General features: G+C 56.9%; 2 protein-coding genes across 6 annotated transcripts; one reads left to right on the top strand and one right to left on the bottom strand.

The window, feature by feature from the left end:
- The first annotated feature begins 3,938 nt into the window (after window positions 1–3,938).
- CUNH9orf16 (chromosome unknown C9orf16 homolog) lies at window positions 3,939–7,492 on the top strand. Its single transcript, XM_032865988.1, has 2 exons — window positions 3,939–4,221; window positions 7,022–7,492. The coding sequence occupies exons 1-2, from the start codon at window positions 4,143–4,145 to the stop codon at window positions 7,192–7,194; spliced, it is 252 nt and encodes an 83-aa protein (XP_032721879.1). The 5' UTR covers window positions 3,939–4,142; the 3' UTR covers window positions 7,195–7,492.
- Window positions 4,996–24,674, bottom strand: CIZ1 (CDKN1A interacting zinc finger protein 1). Of its 5 annotated transcripts, XM_032865979.1 has the most exons (18): window positions 24,556–24,674; window positions 23,955–24,057; window positions 23,599–23,714; window positions 21,313–21,384; window positions 19,520–19,749; window positions 17,266–17,359; window positions 16,971–17,079; window positions 15,890–16,452; window positions 15,569–15,687; window positions 14,779–14,976; window positions 13,964–14,088; window positions 11,804–11,891; window positions 11,407–11,520; window positions 11,062–11,214; window positions 9,525–9,594; window positions 9,193–9,314; window positions 8,633–8,788; window positions 4,996–6,112 (listed from the first exon to the last, which is right to left on the bottom strand). In XM_032865979.1, the coding sequence occupies exons 2-18, from the start codon at window positions 24,050–24,052 to the stop codon at window positions 6,059–6,061; spliced, it is 2,481 nt and encodes an 826-aa protein (XP_032721870.1). In that variant the 5' UTR covers window positions 24,053–24,057; window positions 24,556–24,674; the 3' UTR covers window positions 4,996–6,058. The 5 variants fall into 5 exon arrangements, with proteins under 5 accessions (XP_032721870.1, XP_032721873.1, XP_032721869.1 ...); XM_032865982.1 differs by lacking the exon at window positions 4,996–6,112 and having other exon boundaries at window positions 8,448–8,788; window positions 17,266–17,344; XM_032865978.1 differs by lacking the exon at window positions 4,996–6,112 and having other exon boundaries at window positions 8,448–8,788.
- Between the last annotated feature and the right edge of the window lie 957 nt (window positions 24,675–25,631).

Below are 25,631 nucleotides of genomic sequence, written 5' to 3' on the forward strand. Positions count from 1 at the left end.
AGTATGGCCCAGGAGGAAGGGGCTGATGAGACCCAGGTTTGCCTTTGCCCCCCCCCCCCCCCCCCCCCGCCCAGCACTGCTGCCCTCTTTGTTCCCCTGACTCTCTTTTTTAGGTGCGTTCTGTCCCCACCCCATCACCCTCATGCCGACCTCTGCCCAGGAGGGCACCGCCTAGCTGTCCCCACCAACCTGGACACCGAGAGAGAGCCAGGAGACCCTTCTCACTGCACAGCCCACCAGCTGCTCCCCAGGCTGCCCTTCTGATGGAACCCCTCCTTGCTCGCTAAATAAACACATGCCCCCAAGTCCCGAGTCTGTGCTCCTTGACCCCTGAGCCGTCTGAGAGGGAGAAGAGCAAAGGGTGGGCTCCTGTTAGCATCACTCCCAGGGACTTGGTCCCCAGAGAGAGCTGGGGGCCGCGGAAACAGAGTCCACCTCTGACCAAACACCTGCCGCTCCCAGCTCCGGGCCCAGCCCCAGCTCCAGCCCCAGCAGCAGCCCGCACTGACCCCCGCCCCCCAGCACACTGATGGGCACATCTCATACCCATGTTCAGCCACCTGCAGCAGGGTCCGGGAGCTGCGGGGGTTTGGGGGGACTGAGTGCTGTCACCCACACTTCACCAGGGCCCTGTAGATCCTGGAAGACTGCAGCCAGGGTGAGGGGTGCACAGCGGATAGGGCAGAAGCATGTCCAGCTTGAGGCCGTGTCAGGCACAGAGGGCCACTGGAGGTGGTCCCCTTTCCCTCTGCCAACCCCCCTGTGGGCCCACTGGTGGGTGGCAGTGTCCACGCTGACCCTATTCCCAGTGCTGTCCCTCCCCCACATCCCACCTCTGTGATAACCTTTGGATCACCAAGGTCAGGGCCAGGGGAGGCAAAGAGGAGAATATGCCGCCAGGAAACCAGATTCCAGAAGCCTTGAGGGCTCCAGGCCTATACCCAGCACCTGGCTGGGCCTGTTGTGGGGCCTGACCAGCCCCTGTCCATCCCTGTGTGTCTGCATCACACCACATCGTAAACTTGAACTCCCTCCCTGGCCTCTTCTGCCCTTGCAAGGTCAGAGGCCAGAGGCGGTGAGGTTCTGAAGAAACCCAGGTGTTCCAGCGACTTGCACACTTACCCTTGGGTGGGGTGGGGGGTGGGGAGGGTGGGATAGTGGGGAGATACTGAAGCTCTGAGCAGTCCTAGACTCAGCCCCAAGGCAGCCAGACAGGCCTGAGACCCAGGCCCACCAGATAGGCTGCAGCCTTATAAGTCTGGATCAGGGGGCGCTTGGATGGCTCAGTTGGTTAAGTGTCTGCCTTCTACTTAGGTCATGATCTCAGATTCCTGGGATCAAGCCCTTAATAAAGCCCAGCACAGAGCCCCATGGGGCTCTCTGCTCAGCAGGGTGTCTGCTTCTCCCTCTCCCTCTGTGTTCTCTCTCTCTCTCATTCTCAAAACAAAACAAAGCAAACAAAAAAACAGTGGTCTGGGTCAGGTTCCAGGAAGAGACCAGCTTGCTGCAGCGTTGGCTGAGGGAGGAAGGATGGAGGCTCTCCCCAAGCCCAGAAAGACCCACACTGAGAAGGGCACCCAAGGGACGGCTGGCCAGGGCCCACTAGCTGGCCAAGGGGGTGGGAAGCCGACCCAGGCATGCCTGGTGCTGGGGCTCCGCTTTGGGCAACAGAAACCGACCGCTTCTTTGCTTTGGCCCAAGCCATGTAGCCTCCTGACACCACATGGGCCTGCTGGATCTTCCAGGATCAAACTCAGGCCACAAATGGGCTTTGTGTTTCTTCCCGGGTCACTGGGTTTTTATCAGTTTCCTATTGCTGCTATAATAGATTATCACACACTGGCATCTTTTTTTTTTATATATATTTTATTTATTTATTTGACAGAGATCACAAGTAGGCAGAGAGGCAGGCAGAGAGAGAGAGGAGAGAGCAGACTCCCCACGGAGCAGAGAGCCCGATGTGGAGCTTGATCCCAGGACCCTGGGATCATGACCTGAGCCAAAGGCAGAGGTTTTAACCCACTGAACCACCCAGGCACCCCCACACACTGGCGTCTTAAGACAATATACACTAATTTTCTTACAGTTCTGGAGGCCAAAATCCTGAAATCACTTTCAGTAGCTAAAATCAAAGGGTCAGCAGGGCTGTGCTTCCTCCAGAGGCTCTTGGGGGAGAGTCCCCGTCTTTGCCTTGGGGTTCTTTCTTTCTTCTTTAAGATAGCAGTGCAGCATCTCCGAATCCCTCTCTTTGCTGAGGTCCTCACGTGGCCTTCTTTCTTGTTTGCGGTCAAATTTCCCTTGGCATCCCTCTCTCTAGGGACACTTATGATTACATTTAGGGCCCACCTGGATCCAAGGTAATCTCCCCATCCCAGAATACTTCCTGTAATCACATCAGCTCCCGCCCTTTTTCCAAATAAGGTATTGTTCTTAGGTTCCAAGGATTATGATCCAGTATCTTTGGGGGCAGACCACTACACTGAGTTCAAAGAGGGAACCATGGCAGGGCTAATGAGACGGGGACACAGAGGAGAACAAGGACTGCAGAGGCAGGGCAGCACCAGAGCACATCCCTTTCCCTCATCCGGGCTAGTTGGAGTCGGTCGCTGTTTTGTCCTGTGGTCTGGTTTACGGACCTTGACCATGGCAGTGAGGTGGGCGGAGGGAGAGGCCTTCCCTGGGACCCCAGCACGGCACCAAACTCCAGCGTGCCTGGGGCACCTGCTGTGACTGACCATGAGGTATGCAGATCTGTGCGGATCTGTGCGTGCCGAGGTTTGTTTCTGAGAAACTACGTGACTTTCTGAGGGTTTGTCTGATCCTTCCCCTGTGCCCTGGTGTCTGCGTGTTTCTCCCGTGGTCTAGACATCGAGTCAGGTCCCATTGATCTCATGTGTGATTTCACATTTAAGAGGAAAACACATGTCTGTGTTTTTGTTTGGGTGTCTCGTCCCTACAGGGATAAATGTGTTTGGATTACATCGGCACATCCACACCGGTGACCTGTGTTTCTGTCCTGTCTCTGCAGACCTATGTGCCATGCTCGGATACAGGTGTTTCTATGCCAGTCAGGGCTCATGGGGCTTTGCTTTCTTGGTTGGTGAAATGCCGTGGTCCTAAGGAGGGCCTCTAAGCCACCTGCCAAAGGCAGATGCCCAGGCCTCTTGCTTTCTCAGCCCTGCTTACTGGTTCAAGGCAGTCCTCACCTCCATTCCACCTGGGTCTGGGAGGAGAAGGCGGGGCTGCCAGTGTGCAAGTCAGTGGAGGCACGAATGATAGGCTGTGGACTCCATCTTCCTCAGGGGGATATGGTGGGACATAGCCAGGTCTGACGGCTATCCCAAGGATGTCCTGCCCACAGAAAGCACGAGCATGAGACCAGCACCGGGCAGCTACAGGGACGGGACTCCCAATAACTCAATCAGCCAGACCCCTAGCCAGGATAATACCTCTGGGTCCAGCTCAGGAGCGACAGTGGCTTGGTGGGTGACTTTGGGCAGGCCTCCCTTTCTCACCAGGTAAAAGGGGTGGGGGATGATGGCGGCTGGGCCAAACTTCTCCTGACGCCACGCGCACCACTGTGCCACACAGACCGTGACTCTCACTGAGGCTGTGAACCTAAATCTTCCGAAGCCATAGGGAGCCTTAGAGACAACGCGTTTCAGATTTCGCCCACGCGGAGGCGCCGACTCGCCAACCCGCAAGGCCGCAGCGGCAGGCAGAGCAGAGTGGAGGGGCCGGGGTACCCGCCTCCTTCTCCCTGGCTCCACGCCTCTTCCACCACCTAGGCTTCTGGGAGGGCAGCCGGGGTTGACCCCGCCCCGCGGCCGGGAGGGGGCGGGGATAGGGGCGGGGCGCGACTGTGAGGCAGGGAGTGGGCGGGACTCTGGATGTTGGGGCGGAGTCTGACGGTGGGCGGAGACGCAGTTCTGGCGGTGGGGCGGGGAGGGGGCGGAGCTCGCGCCGCGAGGTTCCGGCCTTGGGGGCGGGGCCCCGGCCGCCCCGCCGCGTTCCGCCGTGCGGTTCCACTCTCCCGGCCTCGCGTTCCATCCGGCGCCTCCACCTTCCGCCCGGCGCAGGCAGTCGGCGCGAGGGTCGCTGGGTTCCACCGTCGCGCGGCCCTCGCGGCGCCCGAACCCGCAATGTCGGGCCCCAACGGGGACCTGGGCATGTCGGTGGAGGCGGGCGCGGAAGGCGAGGACGACGGCTTCGGGGAAGCAGGTGACCAAGGGCGGGCTGCTGAAGCGACCTTTGCTTTCTCAGGGCTGCAGTCCTGGAAAAGGGAAGCGGGGCCGCGCTGGGGGGTTGGAAGGGACCGCAGAGTCCTCCTACTCCTCGCCCCTGGTGCTGCGGCTGCAGGCGCCGGCGAGGGGGGTTCAGGGCGAGCACCTGCGAGTGGGTCCCTGGAAACCGCAGTACCAGAGAACTGCGGGCAACCGGCCCCGTTTTACAGATGGGGAAGCTGAGGCCGCTTCAGGATCACTCTCCCTTTTGGCATTTGCTTCAGCCGCATCCTGTAGCCCCTGGGGAGACGGAGACTCCTGAGGGGATGGGGCGGGTGGTCCATCTTGGCTTAGCGGGTGGATCTGTCTGGGTGGGCGAACCCGCCCTGCTGAGTAAGCATCTCCAGCCACCTTTGCCGGTGTGACCCGGAGGCTTGGCGAATGTGACCTGCTTATAGAGCAGCCTGTTGCCTGCCCAGCACTGCGGGGGAGCGAGGCAGAGAGAGACCCATCAGCTCCCTCTCACCTTGGGGAGCCTCAGTTTCCCCGTCTGTTAATTAAGACTATGATTGGTGTCTCCGGCATTGAGATGTGTCAGGATTAAATGAAGCAGGAAAAAAAAAAAAAAAAGGAAAATATTTAATAGGATTGAAGCATGCAGGTGTTTGGTGAGTGGTTATTTTTCTCTTTAGTGTAATAAAGATTGGTTTCTCAAGCCGAAGGGCAGGACTTAGTAAATGTGAGAAAAGTATGCAGTCTGCTTTTTGTTTTGTTTGGCTAACAGCTTTATTGAGCTCTAATTCACATATTATACAATGTATCTATTTAAATTGTACATGTCAGTGGGTTTTAGGATGTTCAGAATCATGCATCCATCACAGTAGTTTCAGAACACTTTGATCGCCTGGGAACTGCGTTTAATAAAGAGGGAGAGGACCTCCCACAGGGTGGTGAGTAGTAGGCAGGCTAGTTCGCCCTGGGCGCTGCAGGTGAACAGCAGCCGGATGTGTAGAAGGAAGCCTTCAGTGGCAGTGAGAGCCTTCAGGAAAAGCTTCTCAGGTGTCACACTGAGTGGGTGTTGGCAGATTCACGGGACTTAGTGCAGTGGGGAGGTGGCTGTCCCAGGCAGAAGGCAAAGGCTTAGCACTGGCAGTGCCCTTGACACAGATAAAGCCTGGCCCCAGTGGTGTGGGGACACCACCTGCCTCCAGCCTGTGTCACCTGACACAGAATGTGCAGTGTTGATAATAATGACCATCTACTAAGTACTTGCTGTGGCCAGACCCTATCTGAGTTTTTAATACATTGGAATCCTCACAATCTGGTCCTTATTCCTGTCCCAAAAAGACGCAGTCACTGGCTGGGGTGGAGCAGAGCGGGGACCGAAATCCAGGTGCCCTGCTCCCTCTGAATCTTGGCTGTGCCACCAACCAGCTGGCGGATCCTGGATAGGTCCCTTCCTTCTTGGGCCTCAGTTTTCCCATCGGTACCACAAGGGGCTTGGACTCTACAATCCAGGAGGGACTTTACAGGACTGTCCTCTGTGAGGTGTGCCAGCTTCGGGCGATGGTGCTCTTCCCCCAGAATGCACACTTGCACCCATATCCCAGACACACTCCTCCAGCCTGGCCTTTTCCAAACACTGCCAGTAGCTTCCCTCTTTGTCCCAGGCTGGCAGCTGAGTGTGTCTGAGTCACAGGGCTGGCTCCGAACTGGGTCCGCAGTGGGCACAGGCCCAGATCTTGGATCCTAAGGGACACTGCTGCTGAGAGGCAGGTCAGGAGTGGCTGTGGAGGAGGGGGTGATGGTTTCTGGTGGAGACCAGGGAAGGCTTCTTAGAAGAGGAGGCGTTTTGAGCTGGTCCTTGAATGACTTGTGGTTGAGGCATTCTGAGTGGCAGAGACAGGTGAGCAAAGGCAGAAAGCTAGAAAGTCAGAGGCTTTGTTCACTCATCCATCCATCCATCCATCCATCCATTCAGCTTGTGCTTACTGTGTGACCACGAGGGCACCATGGAGACAGCAGGGAACACTCTCACGAGCTCTCTAGTCTGGTGGGGGACACAGCAGCACACACTCACAGTAGTCTAGCCTGAGGTGGGAGGGCCGTGGAGGTGTGTGGAGGACAAGGGGATCAGGAATAGAGGCCCGATCCCGTCTGGGGAATTGAGAAAGCTCCCTGTGGCCACATCCAAGCTGAGACATGAAGGATGAGAGGGACACATCCAGGAGGAGACGGGGAGAGACAGGAGGACGCATTGCAGGCAGATGCAACAGCAGGTTCAGGGGGCGGGAGGTGGGTAGAGACCAGTGAGAGGAAAGGAAAGAGCATGGGAGGCGGGGCTGTAGGGGGCGGGACTCAGGGCGGGGCCTTGGAGTCTAGGCGGTGCTCTTCCGGGGCGGGGTTAGGGAGCCTCGGAAGAGCTGGAGAGTAGGGCTCTAGCCTAGATTGGCTGATTCTGAAGGTGGGCTGGACTCTAGGCAGTTGATGAAGGAAGTGGAGAGGAGACTTGGCGCCTGGCAGGACTTCCCGGGCAGGACACTGTCTGGCTGACTTCCCCCGAGCACCCTAACCCTAGAAGAAAGGATGGGGCTGGCTGGGGACTCTAATAATACCACTAAGGTATTATTTCTTTTCACTTTTGATATCCACCCATTTTCCAGATGGTAACACAGAGGGTCAGAAAGGAGGAGTAGGGACTTGTCCAAAGCCCTTTTGTCCCACAGGCAGGGGGACAGTTTGGGGGAAGGTGTCTTTGAGCCCTGAGGAGACTTGGCTCTCTCTTCCCTTCCTCCCAGAATATGCTGCCATCAACTCCATGTTGGACCAGATCAACTCCTGTCTAGACCACCTAGAGGAGAAGAACGACCACCTCCACGCCCGCCTCCAGGAGCTGCTTGAGTCCAACCGGCAGACACGCCTTGAGTTCCAGCAGCAGCTCGGGGAGGCCCCTAGTGATGCCAGTTCCTAGGTTCTGGGAGCCCCCAGCAGGCCCCAGCCCTGCCTCCCTGGGCGAGACTCTGGCCTGGGCACTCACCACCTGGCTTAGATACCTTCTCAAGAGCTGGCCTACTGGTGGGTCTGCCTGCCTCAGTCACCCTTCCGGTATACCCCTTGGCATGCCTGGGCCAGACCCCACCACCCGACATCCCCTTCTGGGGTCAAACGTGGGCCCACAACCCATCCGCCTTGCCTGCCTGCCAAGTCCCGGGGCACTTCCCACTCTACCCAGGCCTTGAGCGTCCACATTAAATGGGTCTCCGACACCACTGTGCCTTTCCTCTGTATCCTGGGTGAGGACTCCACTGGCCCCCAGAGGTGACTGGCAACTCACAGGCCTGCTGGTGGGGTAGGGGTTCTTGGCCTTCTTGTTATTTCTGGACACAGAGGGAGCAGGTGAGGGGTGAGGCAGGGCTTCCTTCCTACCTGGTGCCCTCCTGGACAGCAGTGGATTCCCCAGCCCAGCTGAGACAGCACGGGACGTGCTGTGTGACCCTGTGGATACACTCAGCTTCTCTGGGTCCTAGGGCCTTTCACTAAGACAGCCAACTCCTATTCATGCTGTGTAACCTTGCTCCTGGCCTCAGTCTTCCCAGCTGGCCAATCATGGGGTTGATCTGGTTGTCCACCTCTAAGGGTTTTTCCCAAATGGGGAAGTAGCAGAACTAAAGAACCAGCCCCTCCTGGGCCCCATTCGCTGATGATTCATCTTAGGGTCACCTGACAAAGATGGGCCCTGCTGTTGAGCCACAAACTCAGAACCAGAGGACAGGGTGACCCCCAACTCCTGTGCTTCAGTTTCCAGAATCCCCCTGGAGGAAGAGGCCAGTGCAGGGGTCCAGAGCCCAGGCCCAGGGCAAATTCTAGCCACTCATCAGATGTATGACCTCTAGCAAGTCACTTGACCTTGCTAGGCCTCAGTTTTTTCACCTATAATTTGGGAACCACAATAAGACCTACCCCCCAGGGTCCCTGTGAGGAGTAAGTGAGATCTGAGTTGAAATGAGATTTGAAGTTGAAGGCGCTTTCCTAGCCCTGATGACCCCATTAGAGAGGGAGACAGGCTGTGAGAGATAAAGTGCCTTGTGACCCCAGAGGCCCTGCTTAGGGAGCCTGTCTGGCCTCCCAGCTTGGCCACTAGAGAGAGTGGATGCTGGCTGAGAGCAGGCTGGGGTGCTCTCTTCCCCCATCCACCCAGACAGAAGGGCTGGTGGGTACTGCACAGCCAAATTACCTTCTTTTATTCGACTTTCCGTAAAAACACCAACCTTGTGAAATTTCTACACAAGACTTCTGTAAAGCACAGCGGACCCCGACCCAGACAGGGGGGGCATGAGGCGCTCCCTCCATCAGGGTTTGAGGCGTGTTGAGCGCCGCGGTAGTGGGGGCGGAGGGGGTTGGGCTGTCACCTTGCTGGGGGTTTTCGCTGGGTCCTGGGTGCTGGGCTGGGTGGATGTGCGGCCGCCAGAAGTGAACAGAGCAGTCAAGGCGTTGCGGGCGTTGATCGCACACCGGCGGCTCACGGGCCTGCTGGTAGGGCTGGGGTTCTTGGCCTTCTTGTATTTCTGGACACAGAAGGTACAGATGAGGCAGGGCCTCTCCCCAACCTGGTATGCTCCATGCCAGCAGCTGCCTCCCCAGCCTGGCCAAGACAGCATGGGACATGCTGTGACTGCGCGGGCGCGCATGCACGTGTGTGTGTGTGTGTGTGTGTGTGTGTGTGTGTGTGAGAGAGAGAGAGAGACCCCATACGGTGCTCTCAGCCTCCTGGGGCCAGAGGTCTGGCATTAACAACCTGGCCCTCAGCTCCCCACAGAACAGTAGCAGGAAGAGCTGGGTCCCACTCCTACTCAGGTTCCCTCTGGGCAGGGCCTCCTGGGGGGTGTGCCCGTGGGCTGAGGCCAAGCGCAGGAGGAAGATGGCTGCTGGCAGTGCTGGGTGGGCAGGTGGGGCAGGAGGCCCCGCTCACCTGCAGGTTCTCGAAGTGGGCCAAGGACTTGCAGTGGGAGAGCTGTGCCCCCGAGTTGCTGTGGTAGAACTTGTGGCAGATGCGGCAGATGTAGCCCATCACGGGCACCAGGAAGTCCACACCTATGGGACAGCAGCGTCCAGGGACTCACCCCACTAAGCCAACCCGGTGGCCCTCCCTCTCTGGGGCCCCATACATTCGTCCACCCTCCAGGTGTGAGGAGAGAAGAGGACAAGGGGAGAGGTGGCCTGGCCAGGATGCTGTGGCTGGGATCTGGGGGCTGGGCCTGGGGGCCTCAGCTCCTGCAGGTGAGGTCGGGATCAGAGTCTTACCGTATGCGGTATTGGGGCTATAGGTCTCTGAGCCTTTCCACTCCTCTATGGATATATCTCTGGACCTCACCTAGAAATATACAAATGTGGTCCTTGGTTCCAGCTTCCTCTGTGCTCCTCCCACATGCAGGTGGGGCCTGGTTCCCACCCATGCTTCTCAACACCACTCCCTTGATTCCCAGGAGGATATCCAGGAGGTTGTGGGTGGCATTCTCTGAGCCTTTGCACACGCTGATCCTGCCAGAGTGTCCTTCCCAATCTATAATCTTTGAGTTCAGCTCAATCAGTCCCCTCCTCCAGGAAGCCCTCCTGCTTCCGAGTGACCATAATCCATGCCAGGTGTGCCCAACACATAATGAGTGTCCTCTCTGAATCCCCGTGGTTCACCCATTTTACGTAAGAAGAAACTGAGGTCCAGGCACAGTAACTCACTTGTCCAGGGTTCACAGAGGAGCAGGGTAGGTAACCCTGGTGAGCCCTAAGCCCTAGATACACTCTTAACCACGAGCCCCTGCCAGCTCCCTGAATGCCTGATGTTGCAGTGACTTCAGTCCCGGGGGGCTGGGTTTCAGGTGATCAAGGACACCTCATCTCACCTGCTGGACACAAGCCCCTTCCGGAGGAGGCCCCTTCGGACTCCAGCCGCACAGCCCCACCATGCTTGGTAATGCCCTCGTCCCCTTACCAGGCAAACAAATGTGCCTTCCAAGAGTGACAACCATTCCCCCTTCGCCTGGGCTTTGACCCACCTTCACAGCCTGAGCTGGGACTCCAGAACTGGGGCTCAAAGAAGCCAAGGGGCTTACCTGAGGTCACGCCATGGCTGGCCGCATGTAACAAAGTGGCTTCACCCCAAACCCACTTGGGGCTGAAGACCGCCCTCGCAACTGTCCATCCATAGCCCCTCCACAATGCCCCTCTGGCTGCCCCTCTCCATTCCAGCCTGCAACGGGCAAGCTCTGGGCAGGCAAGAGCCTTGATCCCCATGTAGTGCCACATCCAGCACCAGGGCCTGGCTCTGAGTAGCTGCTTTTCATTTCTTACACGAAAAGAACGCAAGTTCCTCCAGGTCCTTGCTCGTAATGAGCACAGGCTCTGGAGCCTCGCTTCCCGGCTTCCAAGTCAGTGAAATTCAGCCAGGAATGTGCTTGGTATATACCTGGCATATAATAAATGCTTGGTGTTGTCTGCTACTACCATCATCATCCTCATATCACACTGATGCTTCCTGTGTACCCTGCATAGTTCTCTCCAGTGCCCTTACTGGCCGGAGATGCCCTCTCCCTCCCTCAACACACGTCCAGATTTCAGGCAGGCTTCGAGGTCCTGTTGCCAACCACCCTGTGGTCCTCACGATGTGTGTTTGCACCTAGTCGTATGGAATACAGGCTTGTTCATACTAAATCATGGCACGCGTTAGTGCCTACAAATGCTAGCACTGTGCCCCTGGCCTCTGGGAGGGGGGTGAGGTCCCACCTGGTCTGGGAGTCTAGTCTCCAGCCTGCCTCCCACGCCCCCCCGCCCCCACTCCAAGCACCTGCTTGCAGAATTCCTCCTCAACCTCGATCTCTTCTTCCTCGTCATCGTCATCCTCCTCCTCCTCTTCATCACCCTCAAAGCAGCCCACGGCATCCACCGTGATGAAGTGGTCCTCATCCTGGCCGGCCGTCTCCTTCTCGAGCATCTTCAGCTGCCCAGGGGGATGGGCCAGGGCTCAGGTCCACTCTAGGCGGCTGAGATGCCACCCCACCCCCAGCCCTGAGAGCCCCAATCCCTCTGGACTTGCCGAGTTCAGATTGAGCTAGACCTCAGCCTGCTGTGTGGCCTCGGCCAAGGCTCTGGGCCTCTCTGGGCTCATGTCCTCCGAGGGAGCTGGGGTTACCTCCTTGGCTTTGTCCTTGTGTCCCTGGGACTTCACGTGCTCCACAAACTTTCGGGGGGTCTTGAAATAGCGGTTGCAAATGGTGCAGAAAGGTCGCAGGGATTGCTTGGCGATCTGACAAAAGGAGAGCAGGCCAAGTGGGTGGCGAGCAGTGTCCCCAGGGGCAGCCAGACTGTGCCCAGTGACACCTCCTCTCCCACCTGCAGGCCGCCACCTCTGGCATCAGCTGGCCGTGCTCCGCCCCTTCCCCAGAACGTGGGCACACGTCCCCCTCCCCGTGCCATGGGCTTCCAGCAGGTGGCAACAGAGGACAGAGATAGGGCAGGGTGAGAGAGGAGCTCCCAGAGGACCCCTACAAGCCCTGTGGCTGGGAGACAGCTGCCCTCGCAGCTCAGACCTTGTGGTCCTGTGTCCTGCGATGTTGGATCAGGTCCCCCATGTAGTAGAGCTGACAGGTGTTACACCAGCGCCTCGGCGGGGGCTCTCTGAATGGTGACAAACAGAACGAATGTGACACTGCCCTTGTTGGGAAGACAGCCACTCTCCCGGGATGCGCCATAAATGTAACGCAACTCCAACAGGATGTGTTTTTAGAAACTTAATAACGGTTCTGAGATGCATCTGGAAAAATACTTAGACAAGAATAATAACCACGGAAGCTGGGCGGGGAGAGATTGAGAAACATCTGGGACACCAGGAGGCTAGCAGGACAGTGACAGACCTGAACCTACCTGACCCTGACAGATCAGATGCCCTGTCCTTCCTGGAGCTGTTCTTGTACCCCCCCGCAGTAAGCCAGACTCCCCTCTGGTACCCCAAAGGGCCACTGCCACAGCATTTTCTACAGCAGACAGGGAGGACCTCTCTGCCTCCACTGGACTGTGGCGAGCTCCGGGAGGCCAGGGACTCCCACTGCAGGGTCCCAGGGCCAGGCACGGGATCAACCCTGAGTTTCTGGCTGTGTTGGACGAAGGAAGGACAGGCAGCCTATTGGAAGGACTGTGTGGCCTCAGGGGCCCCGGTCAGGCTTCAAGGGGCGACATCATCAGGAGACAGTTCAGTGAGTTCCCTGACCCTAAAGCCTGTTTGCAGGATGGGCCACATCTTTCTAGTTTCCTTGCGTCCACAAGACAGGTTTTTATATAACTGAGCTCATTCTGCAAATGTGGATTGGAATCCTGTTCTTTCTCTTATTTTTAAGATTTTATTTATTTATTTGACAGGCAGAGATCACAAGTAGGCAGAGAGGCAGAGAGAGAGGAAGGGAAGCAGGCTCCCTGCTGAGCAGAGAGCCTGATGCAGGGCTTGATTCCAGGGCCCCGGGACTATGACCTGAGCTGAAGGCAGAGGCTTTTACCCACTGAGCCACCCAGGTGCCCCTGGAACCCTGTTCTAACCTGACGTTTCCACAGCCTCCTGAATTCCCTGCTACTGTCCTACTTAGGAGCTGTTCCACCACGTGGACAAGCCTGAGCTAACCCATCCCACAGGAGTGGAGATCTGCCATACTTTCCCAAGAAAATTATTCAACCTGACAATCCTCTGCAAGAAACGTCTTCAGGAGTCACCTTTCTTCTGTATTTATGATTACTTCCCCCAAGGAGAATTCCTGGGTCCCCTCCCTGAGCAGGGGGAGGTTTAAGGCTCAAGAATGTGCTACACGCCGTGTCGGGAAGTTCTTCTCAAAGTGAGAACCACCTAATGGAGAGGCCGCTGCCTCTGGAGAGAGTGCTCTGTCACTCAGGGCATGCAAGCCGCAAGCTCTGAGCTGTGACCCTCTGTGAGTGCTCCCAGTGGAGTCCCCAGCCACTGCCTTGGGGCCTGTCCAGCCCATGATGGGGTTGGATTTGGCTTCCCTAGGCTTTGTTTCATTTTGATTCTGAACTAGCTGCTAACATTCTGAAATTGGGAGACTTCACGTACAAAGCTGGGTTTCTCCAGAAAAATCAAGAGACCTGAGGCAGAGGGGCAGCTGTCCTGTGGGACAGAGCCCATGCCCCCCAGCACGGCCTGAGGCAGCGCTGACCTGCTTCTCTCCTTCCCGTAGGCCTCTGTGACTGCCCACAGAGTGGTGAAAGGTCTCCCAGCGTCTACCAGGCCTCCTCAGCCCATGAGCTAGTCCTGGACTCCACAAGGGCTCATATTTTGGATCAATGACACACCCATGACAATGAAAGGGGGAGATGGAGGGTAGCTGTAACCTCGGGCTACAAGATGACCAATGGGGAGGGGTCAGCACCTATGCCAGGGAACCAGGGGTCTGTGCCATGACCCACTTCCTTCCCATGTGGGTGGTCACACTGTTCCTGCCTGGATGGCACCTTAACAGACTATCTAGTTCATGAATTCTTGCACTGCACCCTTCACCAGGCCATTTTACAGATGAGGAAAACTGAGGTCTACGGGTAAACAGTTAACGGTGTGAAGGGGCCTCTGGCGGTGAACAATACTGAACCCAAAGGGAGACCTTGCAGATGGTGGACTCAGGGCCCCCCCATCAGCCTGGCCTGCAAGGCCGTCCAACCCCAGCATGGAGCCTTTGAGATCCCCCACTCACTCATCTTCTCTCTCCAGCACATCCCGGGGCACGGGCAGCAGGGACAGGAGGCAGGCCTGGCTCGTGTGCTGGAGCTCCCCGAGCCGCTGCTGGTGCTGGGCCCCTGACATGTGGTTCTGGAACTCCTGCGGCAGGATGAAGAGTGAGCCCGCGATCGGTGGGGGAGGGTAGGGCCTGGCCTCAGCTTCATGGCCACCCCGCTGTCACCACCACCGCCACTGAGGCCATTTTTCTTACAACAGCCCTGCGGGGGCCAGAGCATGATGGCAAACAGAGGCACCGAGTGAGCACACAGCAGCCGGGGCTTCGGCAGCTCCCCTGGACACTGCGTGAGCCCCTCAGAGACAAGAAGCAGTCCAAATGGTCTCCAGACCCCACGGCTCTGCTCAGGACGACACGGGCAAGCCGTCACAACAATACAAGCATAGTGCTATTAAGGCCACTAAGCTCGCTCTGGGCTGGGCCGGGGGCTCTGGACTTCAAGGTCAAGTCACCGAATCTTCAGAGCCTCCTAGCAAGGTGGGGTCTTGATGTTTCTTCATCTGATACACATGGAAACGGAGGCACATGGAGGGGAGTCTGCCTTCCAGCGTCTACACTGCTAGCCAGGGCTGATTCAGATCTGGCCTGCTGGACCCGCAGATCCTAACTTCTTGGCTGGTCGGGAAATGTCTCCAGAGCAGATGCACAGCTGCCGCGGATGGCACTCACCATGCTCACGGGGCCGCTCGGGCAAGACAGACACCCCCGCTCGGCCCTGCAGACACCCCCACCCTGCCCACCGGAAGCCCCTCCCCAGGCCGTGCCTGCAGTACCTGCTGGCTGCTACAGTTGGCCTTACAGAGGCAGCAGAAGAACTGGAGGGTCTGCTTAGGAGGCGTGCTGGCGGCGGCTGGGGCAGTGGACGCGGAGTCGCCAGAGCGAGGCACAGGGGTGATGGGGACGGTGCTAAAGGCCCGGCTGTCGCTGCTCTGCAGGATGGTGACCTTCAGGGAGCCCCCGGCACCCCACACCTGCATGGGGAGCAGGGGCAAGAGCTACCACCGGTGGGGCACCTGTGATGGGCCAGGCCCCCCATGCTCCAGCATCTTGCCGGAACCTTCCTGACAGCCCCTTTCACAGATGGGGAAACTGAGGCACTGAGCTGGTAGGTGACTGTCCAGGCTCACAGAGCTAGGGAGTACCACAGCCAGAACTCGGCCCTAAGCCCACCCTGCCCCACCCTCCCGTGACAGATGGAGAAATGGAGGCCCAAAGAAGGAACCGGGTTTGGCCGCAGTGACACCCTGAGGCAGAGCTGGAACCCGAACCGCATGCATAGGTGTCAGCTCTGTGCTCTCTCCCCTGGAGCAACGTTCCCCCTGTGAGGGGACTAAGGGGTCCAGTCTGGGGACAAGCAGGTTGGAAGGGACTTGTCGCCACAAGTACTTCCAGTTCTTCCAAGCAAAGGCATGCGAAGGCAACGGAGCCACAGTCAAAGCCAGTCTGCTCTGCCCAGGGCTCATGTGGTGGGGAAACAGGAGGGGCCAGAGGGGTTGGGGTGGAAGACCATCCCGCTGCTGGGCCCCCTGGTCCCCAAGCAGCCCCAGCAGCACACCAACCCACCCCTAGCATCTCTCTCGCTCTTTTTTCACATTCTCCCACATCCAGGCCACCGGTCAACTCGTCTTGGCTTTCCATGCTGACCTGGGTGCCCCCCGGCTCTGGCGAGGCCTTCTCCGTGCCTGAAATGATAGATGGGTCCGTTTCCCACCGGCCGATGGACCTGGGATTGATAGTCCCCTTCTCTACCCACAGCCAGGCCCTTGAAGCCTCTGGTGGGGACAGCCCCAAGCCCTGGTCAGGACGCACGGCGCCAGGGGAGGAGCCAAGGGTCCGGGCAAGGCTGTCCCATGCTGGGGGAACTGGGCGCCAGGGCTCACTTACTGGCTGCAGTATCTCTCTTATCCGGCGGCGACTCCGGCGCCGCGGAACTAACCGGAACCGGCGCCGGCTCCAGTATGGGCACCGACACCCGTGGCGGGGGCTGAAGCCGTCCCTCAGTCTGGTCTGGCGGCTGCCCAGGCGACGGCGCTGGAGGGTGCCCCCGTGGCTGATCCGGGGGCTGGACCTGAGGATATGTCTGCGTCTGTGCCTGCTTCTGCAGCTGGGGCTGCGTCTGCCCCGGGGGCTGCACCTGTTTCTGCGGCTCCGCCCCCTCCCGCCCAGGCAGTGGCCCCACGTGCTCCGGAGAGGTCTGCGTCTCTGCCTGCTTCTGTGGTTGGCGCCTCGCCGGAGTGTCCACGGGGGGCGTCAGTGGCGGCGTCTGTGGCTGCACCTGGGCCTGGATCTGCAGAACCCGTGGCTGGAATCGTGGCAACACTCGGGCTTCCGGTGGCTCGGGCAGCAGCTCAGGTGTCTGTGTCTGCTTTGGTGCCGTGGTGCGGGCCCGAGGCGGGACCTTCGCCTGCAGCTGCCCGGGGAGCCCCTTCTCTGTGGGCAACTCTGAGCTAGAGAGAATCAAAAGATAGCTTCCAGCTTCTCCCAGCTGACCCTTCAGGGACTTCTCAAAAAGGCCAAGATCCAATTTCAGTCCTAGTTCTAGCACATACAAGCTGGGCATTCTGGGAAGGGCCTGCAGTTCTCCCCCGGGCCTAAATAAATTGGGAGGATCACTCAGCCCTACCTCCCACAATCTGCTAAAATGAATCCAAGGCCCTGTAAAGCTGCCCACCCTCTGCCCACTTGGAGGTCCCAGATGCACACATTCACTTGTCCAACCCAGCCACCTAGCCTGCCTCCAGATGGCTCAGCCCCAGGAAAGACACCAAAGACTCTGGCCAGGGGCCTTCCCAAGTGAGATGCAGAAGTGGGTTTGACCTTCTTCCAAGCCAGAGGCCAAGGCCCTTTTCTTCCTCCAGCTCTCTGAAGGGTCCTCACTACCCCCCCCAACGCCCCTCGCCCCCAGCCTTTGCGAGAATGAGGGTATCCGTCCCCCAGGCCTGGGCAGGTTTTGCGCATCGGTTACCTCTTTGACCTCTTAGCTGGTGGCTCAGATGCCTCGAAAGACTCGGGGGTAGGTGCTAGAGTGCGCTTCTCCTTCATGATGTCGTCTGGGCAGGGTGGGGAGCCTTGGTCTGGAACGGAGGGCAGAGGAGTGACTGCCGATGCCGTGTAGAGCACAAGCTAGCTCCGAGAGATGGGGCCTGGGCTCCCCCTGCGCCAAGAGCCCTGCTTCCCAGGTCTGCCCCCATCACTGACCCTGCACCCACCTGCCCCCAATCCGTGGCCCCTCCAAAAGCCCAGCAGCCTCCCTCCCTTACCTTTTGGCATGTTTGTTCGGGACTCGACAGCTTCCTCAGACCCCTCTGGGGGGTCTGACTCGTCTTCCACGGGCGTGGTCTGAGAAGAAGAATCCTGCTTCCTTTCAGAAACTGGTTCTGACATCTGCCGCCCACCCTTGTAAGTACACTCTGTCCCAACAGCAGAAGTGATGGTCCCCTAGGAGATGAAGAGGCCTGGGGACCTCTGGTGGGCCTGGTCCAGAGGAGCCTACAGATGATCCTAAGCACCCCAGGAATCGTCTCTAGGTGGGTCCATCTAGCTGCCTGGCTGTTCACCCAGATTCGGAGGATACAGAGGGGCCCTCCTAACTCCGCAAGCATCTTCTCCACGAAGCAACCACAAGGATCCTTCTAAAATGCAAACTGGATTGTGGCTTTTGCCCCTTTCAGTCTGAAATCCTTCTCTGACTCTAAAATAATCCTTCCTTACCCAAGCCCCAAACCACCACCCAGTCTGACCTCTGCCCGCACGCCCCCACCTCCAGCCAGCTTCCCCGCTCTCCCTCTCACCCTCTCTAGGTCCACACTGGCCTTCTCTCCAGTTCCCCAAAGTCCTAGGCTTCTTTCTGCCCCAGGCCCTCACCCACTCAAAGGTACTTCTTACAGGAAGCCCTCTTGACCCTAGAGCAGACCCTTCATATGGGTTCCCAGAGAAGCCTGGGCTTCCTTTTTGTGGCTTTTTCCAAAGTCTTAATTCATTGGTGGCAATATTATTTGCACGAATGTCTCACCACTGCTGCCACCTTCTGCCTGGACCTCCCCAGCCTAAGACCTCCAGGAGGGTCAGGCCAGATGTGCCATTGGCACCAGGGAGGCCCCTAGAGGACTCACAGATGTTTGCTAAATAAATGCATGGCTCCGGCCGGTCCCGGGCACTCCAGTAAGCCCCAGGAGCCTGTTCCCGCCTTCCTGAGACCGAGGAACAAGCACTGAGCGGAAACATGCACCGCATCAGGACTTCATCCCTTCAGAAACTATCTGGCTCTCATCCCGCACAACAGGCGCATTGCTGGCCTGCAAGTCAGGAGGCCTGGGCTATGGGCCTGTGCAGCCCAGGGCAGCCTCCACCCCACTCCCCGAGCCTCAGTTTCCCCAGATGTAAAACGAATGGCGGGGAGCACTAGACAAGAAGACCATGTGAGGACAGGCCCCAACTGGAAGGCTGGGGGCTGGGATCCCTCTCTGGAGGGAGACGCCTCACCTCCAGATGTGGGCTGGCCTCAGGGTAGCCCAAAAGGGGGAGGGGGGGTTGCCGCGCCCGCCCCGGAATGTTCTCAAGAGTGTGCTATGTGTGAGGAGCTGCTGGGACACTCAGGGACAGGACAGTCCCAGAGAAGTTATCCCCTCGCAAGTCTCCTTGACTCTCTCTGCTTATGTCAGGAAGAGCCTCCTCTGAGGCCCCATCTCCCAACAAGGCTCAAGGAGCTGGGGGTACAGTTCCAGAACCTTCGGATAGCAACAGTGTAGAGTTTAGGGTTTCGTAACATTGTTTTACCCCACCCCCATTACCTTTCTTTTACTTGCACGGACAGCAATTAATTTAGATTGTTTTTGGAATTTTAGGTAGTGACATAATGTTTCCTTATTAAATAAATGTAATGGAGAAGATAATTCATTTAAAGCTAGGCCCCCACCCCAGGTGCCTGCCTTTTCAGCTCTCCAAATGTCGCCAGCCAAACTGACATACAGGTTTTGAAGATTTGGTACAAAAGACCAAGGAATATAAAATGCCTCGTTCATTTTTTAAATATTGATTCAAGGCTGAAATGATATTTTTTTTTCCATACTGGGTTCACTAAAATCTGTTGATAAAATTAATTTCACCAGTTTCTTTTTCCTTTGTTAATGTGACTACGAGAGAAACGTAAATTCCATATATGGCTCATCTTTTCTTTCTACAGGGCAGCGTGGATTTACTGAGAACCATTAAAGGGCACCTCAAACTTCTAGAGTGTTCTGTCATTTGTGTCTCCGTGTGTTTGCAAAGAGAGAAACATCAGGTCAATTAAGATTACTGGTGGCGTTTGGATATGGAAAGCATTGCATCAGAGGTTCACGAATATCTGAATTTGGGAAACCCTAAACGAGGCCAACTTACGCCCCTCTTTTTACATATGGGGAAACTGAGGACCAGACTGAGCCAGGTGGGTGCAGCTGGGCTGATGCCCAGGTATGACCTTCCCGCTGCTATCCCCGCTGTCAGCACCACCAACCCCCATCGGCCATCACTTACCTTGCGATGGGGGGTGCTGGAGGTGGGGGTGCGGGCCTGTTTCTGGGGAGTCCGCCCTGAAAGGTTGATCTGGGAGGGGTTCATGGGGACCCCGACAGGAGGGGGACCCAGCAAGGACTGCCGAGTGGCCTGGGGGAAGAACTGCTGTAGATTCGGGGTAGCCAGCTGCGGGGGAGTGAGGCTGGGGGGCGTCAGGTTCGGGGTCGCCAGGTTGTAGCCCCGGAGGTTACCTGTGGGCAGGAAGAGGGGAGAAGGGTTACAATGCTGTCAGATGCTAGAGGCCAGGGTCAGGTGTCAGCCCCCCAAAGCAACATGGAAACAACACAGATGACTTTAATAGGGACCCTTTCCATGCAACAACAGCCAGGGGAGAGAGGTGAGAACCGAAGGCCCACTCCCACCTTGGGCATTGGTGGTGAGGGGACTTTAGGGCTGGTTTTCTGCTCAAGCTGAGGAGGAGCGGGACACCCTGATCAGCAGCTTGTGCACACCCGCAACTCCGCTCCCTCCAACATGCTTTAGGGCACACCTTAAGGTGTGTGAGACCCAGCACAGTACCCCTAAGGAGAATCAACAAGTTGACTGAGTGGTCCCTGGAATAATAAGACATTGGCCTATCCCACCCACCCTCCATCAAAAGTCTACTGGGAACCAGGCACTTGCTAAGCACTTTGCATGCACAGCCTCAGTCACTCGGCCCAGCCACCCCTCAGGGTGGGTGTTATGGTCCCTACCAATGACAAAACAGACATAAAGTGTAGGTGTAGCTTGCCCAGGTCTGCTCATTCTGCCTTCACTCCTCTCCACCTGCTTAAATCCTTCCATAGCTCCCTGCTGCTTGGAAAGGAGCCCATTCCTCACCTTATGGGGGTCTGGCCCTGCCCTCCTCCCACACCTCCTTTCTTGCCATTCTCCCCACACATGCACCCACTACACTCCAGCCACATGTTTCTGTGCATCCCTCAGCAAGCTGATTCCTTCCCGCCTCTGGGCCTTTGCATATGCTGTTCCTTCTGCCTGGACTTTCCTGCCCTGAATACCTCTGGTCATCCTTCAGATCTCCCGTTAGGTGTATATCCGCTGAGAGGCCTTCTCAGATCCACTGCGTGTGCCCAGAGGCGCCAGCTTCCCTGTCGTGGGACGAACTGCACAATTTCCTTGTCTGCTTCCCAACACCCAACCACCCTGGGAACTCCTATAAGGGCAAGCACCTCATCTAACTCAGAGGCCCAGTGCTCAGGAAGTTTGAGTGTAAGCGACAGTTAGAATCCTTGCTCCAAAGCTGGGACAGGAAGCATAGGGGTTGAGGACATGGGTCAAATGTGCTGTCACATCTAGTTCAAGTCCTATAGCCCAAGCTCTGTGAGCAAATCACTTCCCCCTTCTCAGCCTCAGTTCCCTCATCTGTACAATGGGATAATAATAGTGCTTGACCCGTGGTTTTACGAGGATTCACTGAGATATACAAGTGTGCCTGGGATCCAGGAAGTGTTCAATTAATATTGACTTAAAACAAATACAGGTACACACATGTGCAAAGAGAATGCCAACTGGCTATTAAAAACAGTAAGATCAAGAGATCTCAAAGATCTAACAGAAAAATGGACAAAGGACATGGACAAGTCACAAAAAGAAATATGAATGTTTAACAAACAAATAAAAAACATTTGACTGAACTAGCACTCCAAGAAATGTAAATTAAAATATTAATGATGTAGCTTTTTTGCCAACCAAGTTAGTAAATCATGTATATATACATATATATATATATATATATAAAAAGCATATAATACCCAGTGTTGCTGTGGGCATGGTGAGACCGGTACTGTCATACGTGGCTGGTGGCATTGCAAACTGGTCCAGTCCTTTGGGAAAGCAAGTTGGCAATACTTATCAAGAGTCATAAAACATCCGTCCCCCGACACAGCTTTCCTACTTTTCGCAATACATTCTAAGAAAATCGTCTCAAACATGACATTCAGCCCCGTGTTATTTAAAACAGAGAAAAAAAGAAAAAGAAAAAAAAAAAAAAAGGGAGGGTGGGGAGAAAAAGGAAGCAGCTGAGTTTAGGTACATAAGGGCTTGCCCTCCAGTGGAACATGAACAGCTGTTAAAAAATTATTTTTAGGGCACCTGGGTGGCTCAGTGGATTAAGACGCTGCCTTCGGCTCAAGTCATGATCTTAGGGCCCTGGGATCGAGTCCCGCATCGGGCTCTCTGCTCGGCAGGGAGCCTGCTTCCCTCTCTCTCTCTCTCTCTCTCTCTGCCTGCCTCTCTGTCTACTTGTGATCTCTCTCTGTCAAATAAATAAATAAAAATATAAAAAAAAATTATTTTTAGGGGCGCCTGGGTGGCTCAGTGGGTTAAAGCCTCTGCCTTCAGCTCAGGCCATGATCCCAGGGTCCTGGGATCGAGCCCCGCATCAGGCTCTCTGCTCAGCAGGGAGCCTGCTCCCCCCTCTCTCTGCCTGCCTCTCTGTCTACTTGTGATCTCTGTCTGTCAAATAGATAAATAAAATCTTTAAAAAATAATAATAATAATAATAATTTTTAGGGGTGCCTAGGTGGCTCAGTCAGTTAAGCAGCTGCCTTCGACTCAGGTCACGATCCTGGGGTCCTGGGATCAAGCCCCACATGGGGATCTGCTTCTCCCTCTCCCTCTGCTGTTCCCCCTGCTCATGCTCTCTTTCTCTGTCAAATAAATAAATAAAATCTTAAATAATAATAATAATAATAATTTTTATAGAGACTGTCAAATCATCTGGTGAATGATCATGCCATTCTAGTCCAGGAAAAAGAAGATACAACCTTTCACTTCCATGTCAGTAACCAACCACAATCATATACAAATACCCAAGTTTGGGCCTAGAAAAAATTGGGAGGAAATACACCCAACCCGTGACAGGTGTCTTTTGTTTTTGTTTTCCTTCAGGAGGTGAGTGAGTCTACCTATGAAATTTGGGTTTCCTTACCCTCTAAAAAAAATTTTTTTTCACTTTTGTTTGACAAGTGTGACTTTTAAAATGGGAAAGAAAAGGAGGGACATATATGTGTATACATCGTGGGTCCCTGTGTGTGCTTTTGTCTCTCCACCTATCCACTGATCATTTGTAAATCAATTCCAGGACCTTCCACGCCTGTGTGGCAGGGCTGGGAGTGACAACCAACACATCTTCCAACCTGGCAGTGTACCCCACTGAATGGCAGGACAGCCTAGGGTCTAAGAACAGAGCTCTATAGCAAGACCTGGGCTCTAACTCTCCCTCTAATCCATACCTACTCCCTGTGTGACCGTGGCCACATGATTCCTCTCTAGGAATCAGTTTTTTCATCTGTAAAATGGGATCATGAGTGTATCTTCCTCCACCCCCCACCCCCAGGGTTGTCAGCAGAGCTGAGGAATTGTGTTTGTAAAGGTCTCAGCACAGTGCACCACCCAGAAGGACACAGCAAGCCACAGCTACCGTGCAGGAGGGGCTGGGTCTGAACAGGAGCTTGCCCCAGGTCACTGGGGTCTTAAGATTAATACTGAACGGGCTCAGGTATCTGGAGCAGCATCTTAAAAGGAAGAGCTGAGAGACTGCTCTCCACATGGGGAAACTGAGACAAGGGCACAGGCTTACTACGTAAGGCTAGAGACACCCACACGGAGATCTAGGGGGTCAGAAGGCTCAGGCCTTAATCTAGCTGCATGACCCTGGGCAAACAGCTTCCCCCAGGTCTGGACCTCAGCCTCCTCATCTGTCAAATGGGATGCAGGGGAGAGTGGTCCAAAGAGATCTTTTTCTCCATCATCTCATCTAATCTGAATGGGAGTGAGTTTGTGCTGAGGACTGACCACAGAGCCAGCACCACGGCCAAGGGCACGCCTTTGCCATCAGATAGACCCATGTCCCACTGAGCAACTCTGGGACCACCACCTCCTGCAGCCTCTGAGTCCTCAGCTGCGGACTAGGACACCGAGGGTAGCTCCCTCTCAGAGTTAGCATGTGGATTTGCTGAGGCTGAGTGCCAGCGGGGATGCTGGGGATGCAACGTGGGCACCAGCATGAAGATGCAGTGAGAAGGGGCGGGTCCTACCTTGCAACTGCTGCAAAAGCAAAGCTCTCTGTAGCACAGAGCCATTGAGGAGGGAGGCGGAGTTGGCACCTTGGAGATTCAGAAGCTGCTGCTGTGGCTGCTGCTGGGGAAGCCCCCTGTGTGTTGGAAGTGGGGCGGGGTCAGAGGGCTTTGGGGGCGTCAGACCCTCCCTCTTCCCTCACCTCCATTCCCTGCCCCTCTCTACCGCAGCCACCGGAACCTCTCAAGGTGGGACCTGCCGGTTTCCGGGGCTGAGACAGGGGTGTCCCTGGGAGAAAGGGCTGGGATGGGGTTTCCACGAGGGGGGTTCTGAGTGCCAGGGCTGAAGCCGCCCACTCCTCCGGAGGGGAGCTCACCGGCTGACGGCCATGGGCAGCGGGGCTTGCGGGGGAGACTGCTGGAGCAGCTGTTGGAGCTGGAGGAGCTGCTGCTGCTGGAGCTGCTGGTTGAACATGGTGGCTGAAGGAGGGACACGGAGTAAGGCAGGACCCCCGAGTCCACGCCTACTCACCCCCGCCCCTACCCACCCTCCTCAAACACCTGCCCGCTGAGCTTCACGGCCACATCCCAGTCCTGCCAAAAGCATGCCACATTCGCACGCCGATGCTTTCAATACCCCTGCCCCCGCCACTTTCCCGCAAATCCTGCCGACTGTCCCTCCCTCGAACGCCCAACCCCGCCCGCCATCTCCCCCACTCCCAGGGCTCGGTCCTCCCGGGGGCGTCCGACCCAAAGGCACATGCCCCGCCCCCAGCCTTTCTCGCGCCGTCACAGCCTGATGCCAACCCCTCTCCACACAGCCAACCCACCCTAGTGCCTATTTTGTGTCAATAACAGCACCCCCAGCCTTTCGCTTTGGCCTCCGAACAAAGTGAGAGGAAGGCTTCCCTCCCCCACTCCGCTAACCCTTCCTCTGCAGATCCAGCCGGCATTACATATCAAATCTGGTCACCCCACCTGCCCGCGATGCCCGCAGCCTCCATCCAGGTGGCCCCTGAGTCTTCCCGGCGTCCCCCAGTCGCGCTGGGGCCGCGCACTTGGCTTCCCCGAACCCCCTCCGCAGTCGCCCCGCCTCCACCGGCAGAGCGGGCTGGGCTCCTGGAGCCCGCGGCTCCCCCGGGCCCGGCGCTTGAATGGTCTGCGGATCGGACCGCCGCAGCGCCCTCTGGAGGACCGGAGGACCCGATGCTGCTAGCCGCGCCGCGAGGTTCCGCCCCGCGTTCTGGTCTCGCTGCAGGGAAGGCGCCGGCTTACCCGGCGCCTCGGCTGCGACCCGCACGGCTGGGGGCTGCCAGGGGGCCCTAGGCGGCGCCGACCCTCCGCCCCGCGTCCTCTGCCCCGGGAACCAGCGGCTCCGAGCCCGAGGTCCGTCTGTCTCCCGGAGGGGTCTGTTGTCTGGCGGGGACATCGCGGGCGACTTCGAGAAGGACTGTTCCCAACCGACCTCCCCGTGGCCGCCAGTGTCCCGCGATCCGTGGGCCCCGCGCGGGGCTGGGGTGGGAGGGGCCGTGCAGCCGGCCTCGGCACATTCGGGGACCGAGACCCAGCGAGAGGGTGACAAGCACAGCGGGCTGGAGAATTTGCCCTCGAAGCGGGTGGGGATGCCCGACTCAACGTGTTTCTTCGATTTGACTCGGGACGGGGTGAGGAGGGCTGAGTTCCATTATGAAAAACGGCGCTCATCCTGAGCCTGAAACTGTTCTGCCCCAAGGACTCTTTAATGACGACTCGGCCCCTCATTCCGGTGCCCTTCTCCTTGGTCCCCACATGCAGTCACTGAGCCAAACAACCCTCGGCTCTAAGCAGCGATCCCTTTTCCTTTTTCTGTTACCTAAAACCGTCCCTAAAGGTATCAACAACCCGGAGCAATGGGCTTCTTTTGCATTAAGCGCCGCTTTTGCGGGGGACACGGCGCACGGTGGCGCTAGAGGCAAGCGGACTGGAGGTCGGTCCCGCGCGCTCGGCCGCGGAGGCCCGAGTGAGTCAACCAATCGCTGCAGTCGTGCGACGAGCGCAGCCCTAAAAGCTCGGGA

Source organism: Lontra canadensis, unplaced genomic scaffold, assembly GCF_010015895.1.
Source record: "Lontra canadensis isolate GAN:19392208 unplaced genomic scaffold, GSC_riverotter_1.0 scaffold30, whole genome shotgun sequence".
Classification (NCBI taxonomy): Eukaryota; Metazoa; Chordata; class Mammalia; order Carnivora; family Mustelidae; genus Lontra; species Lontra canadensis.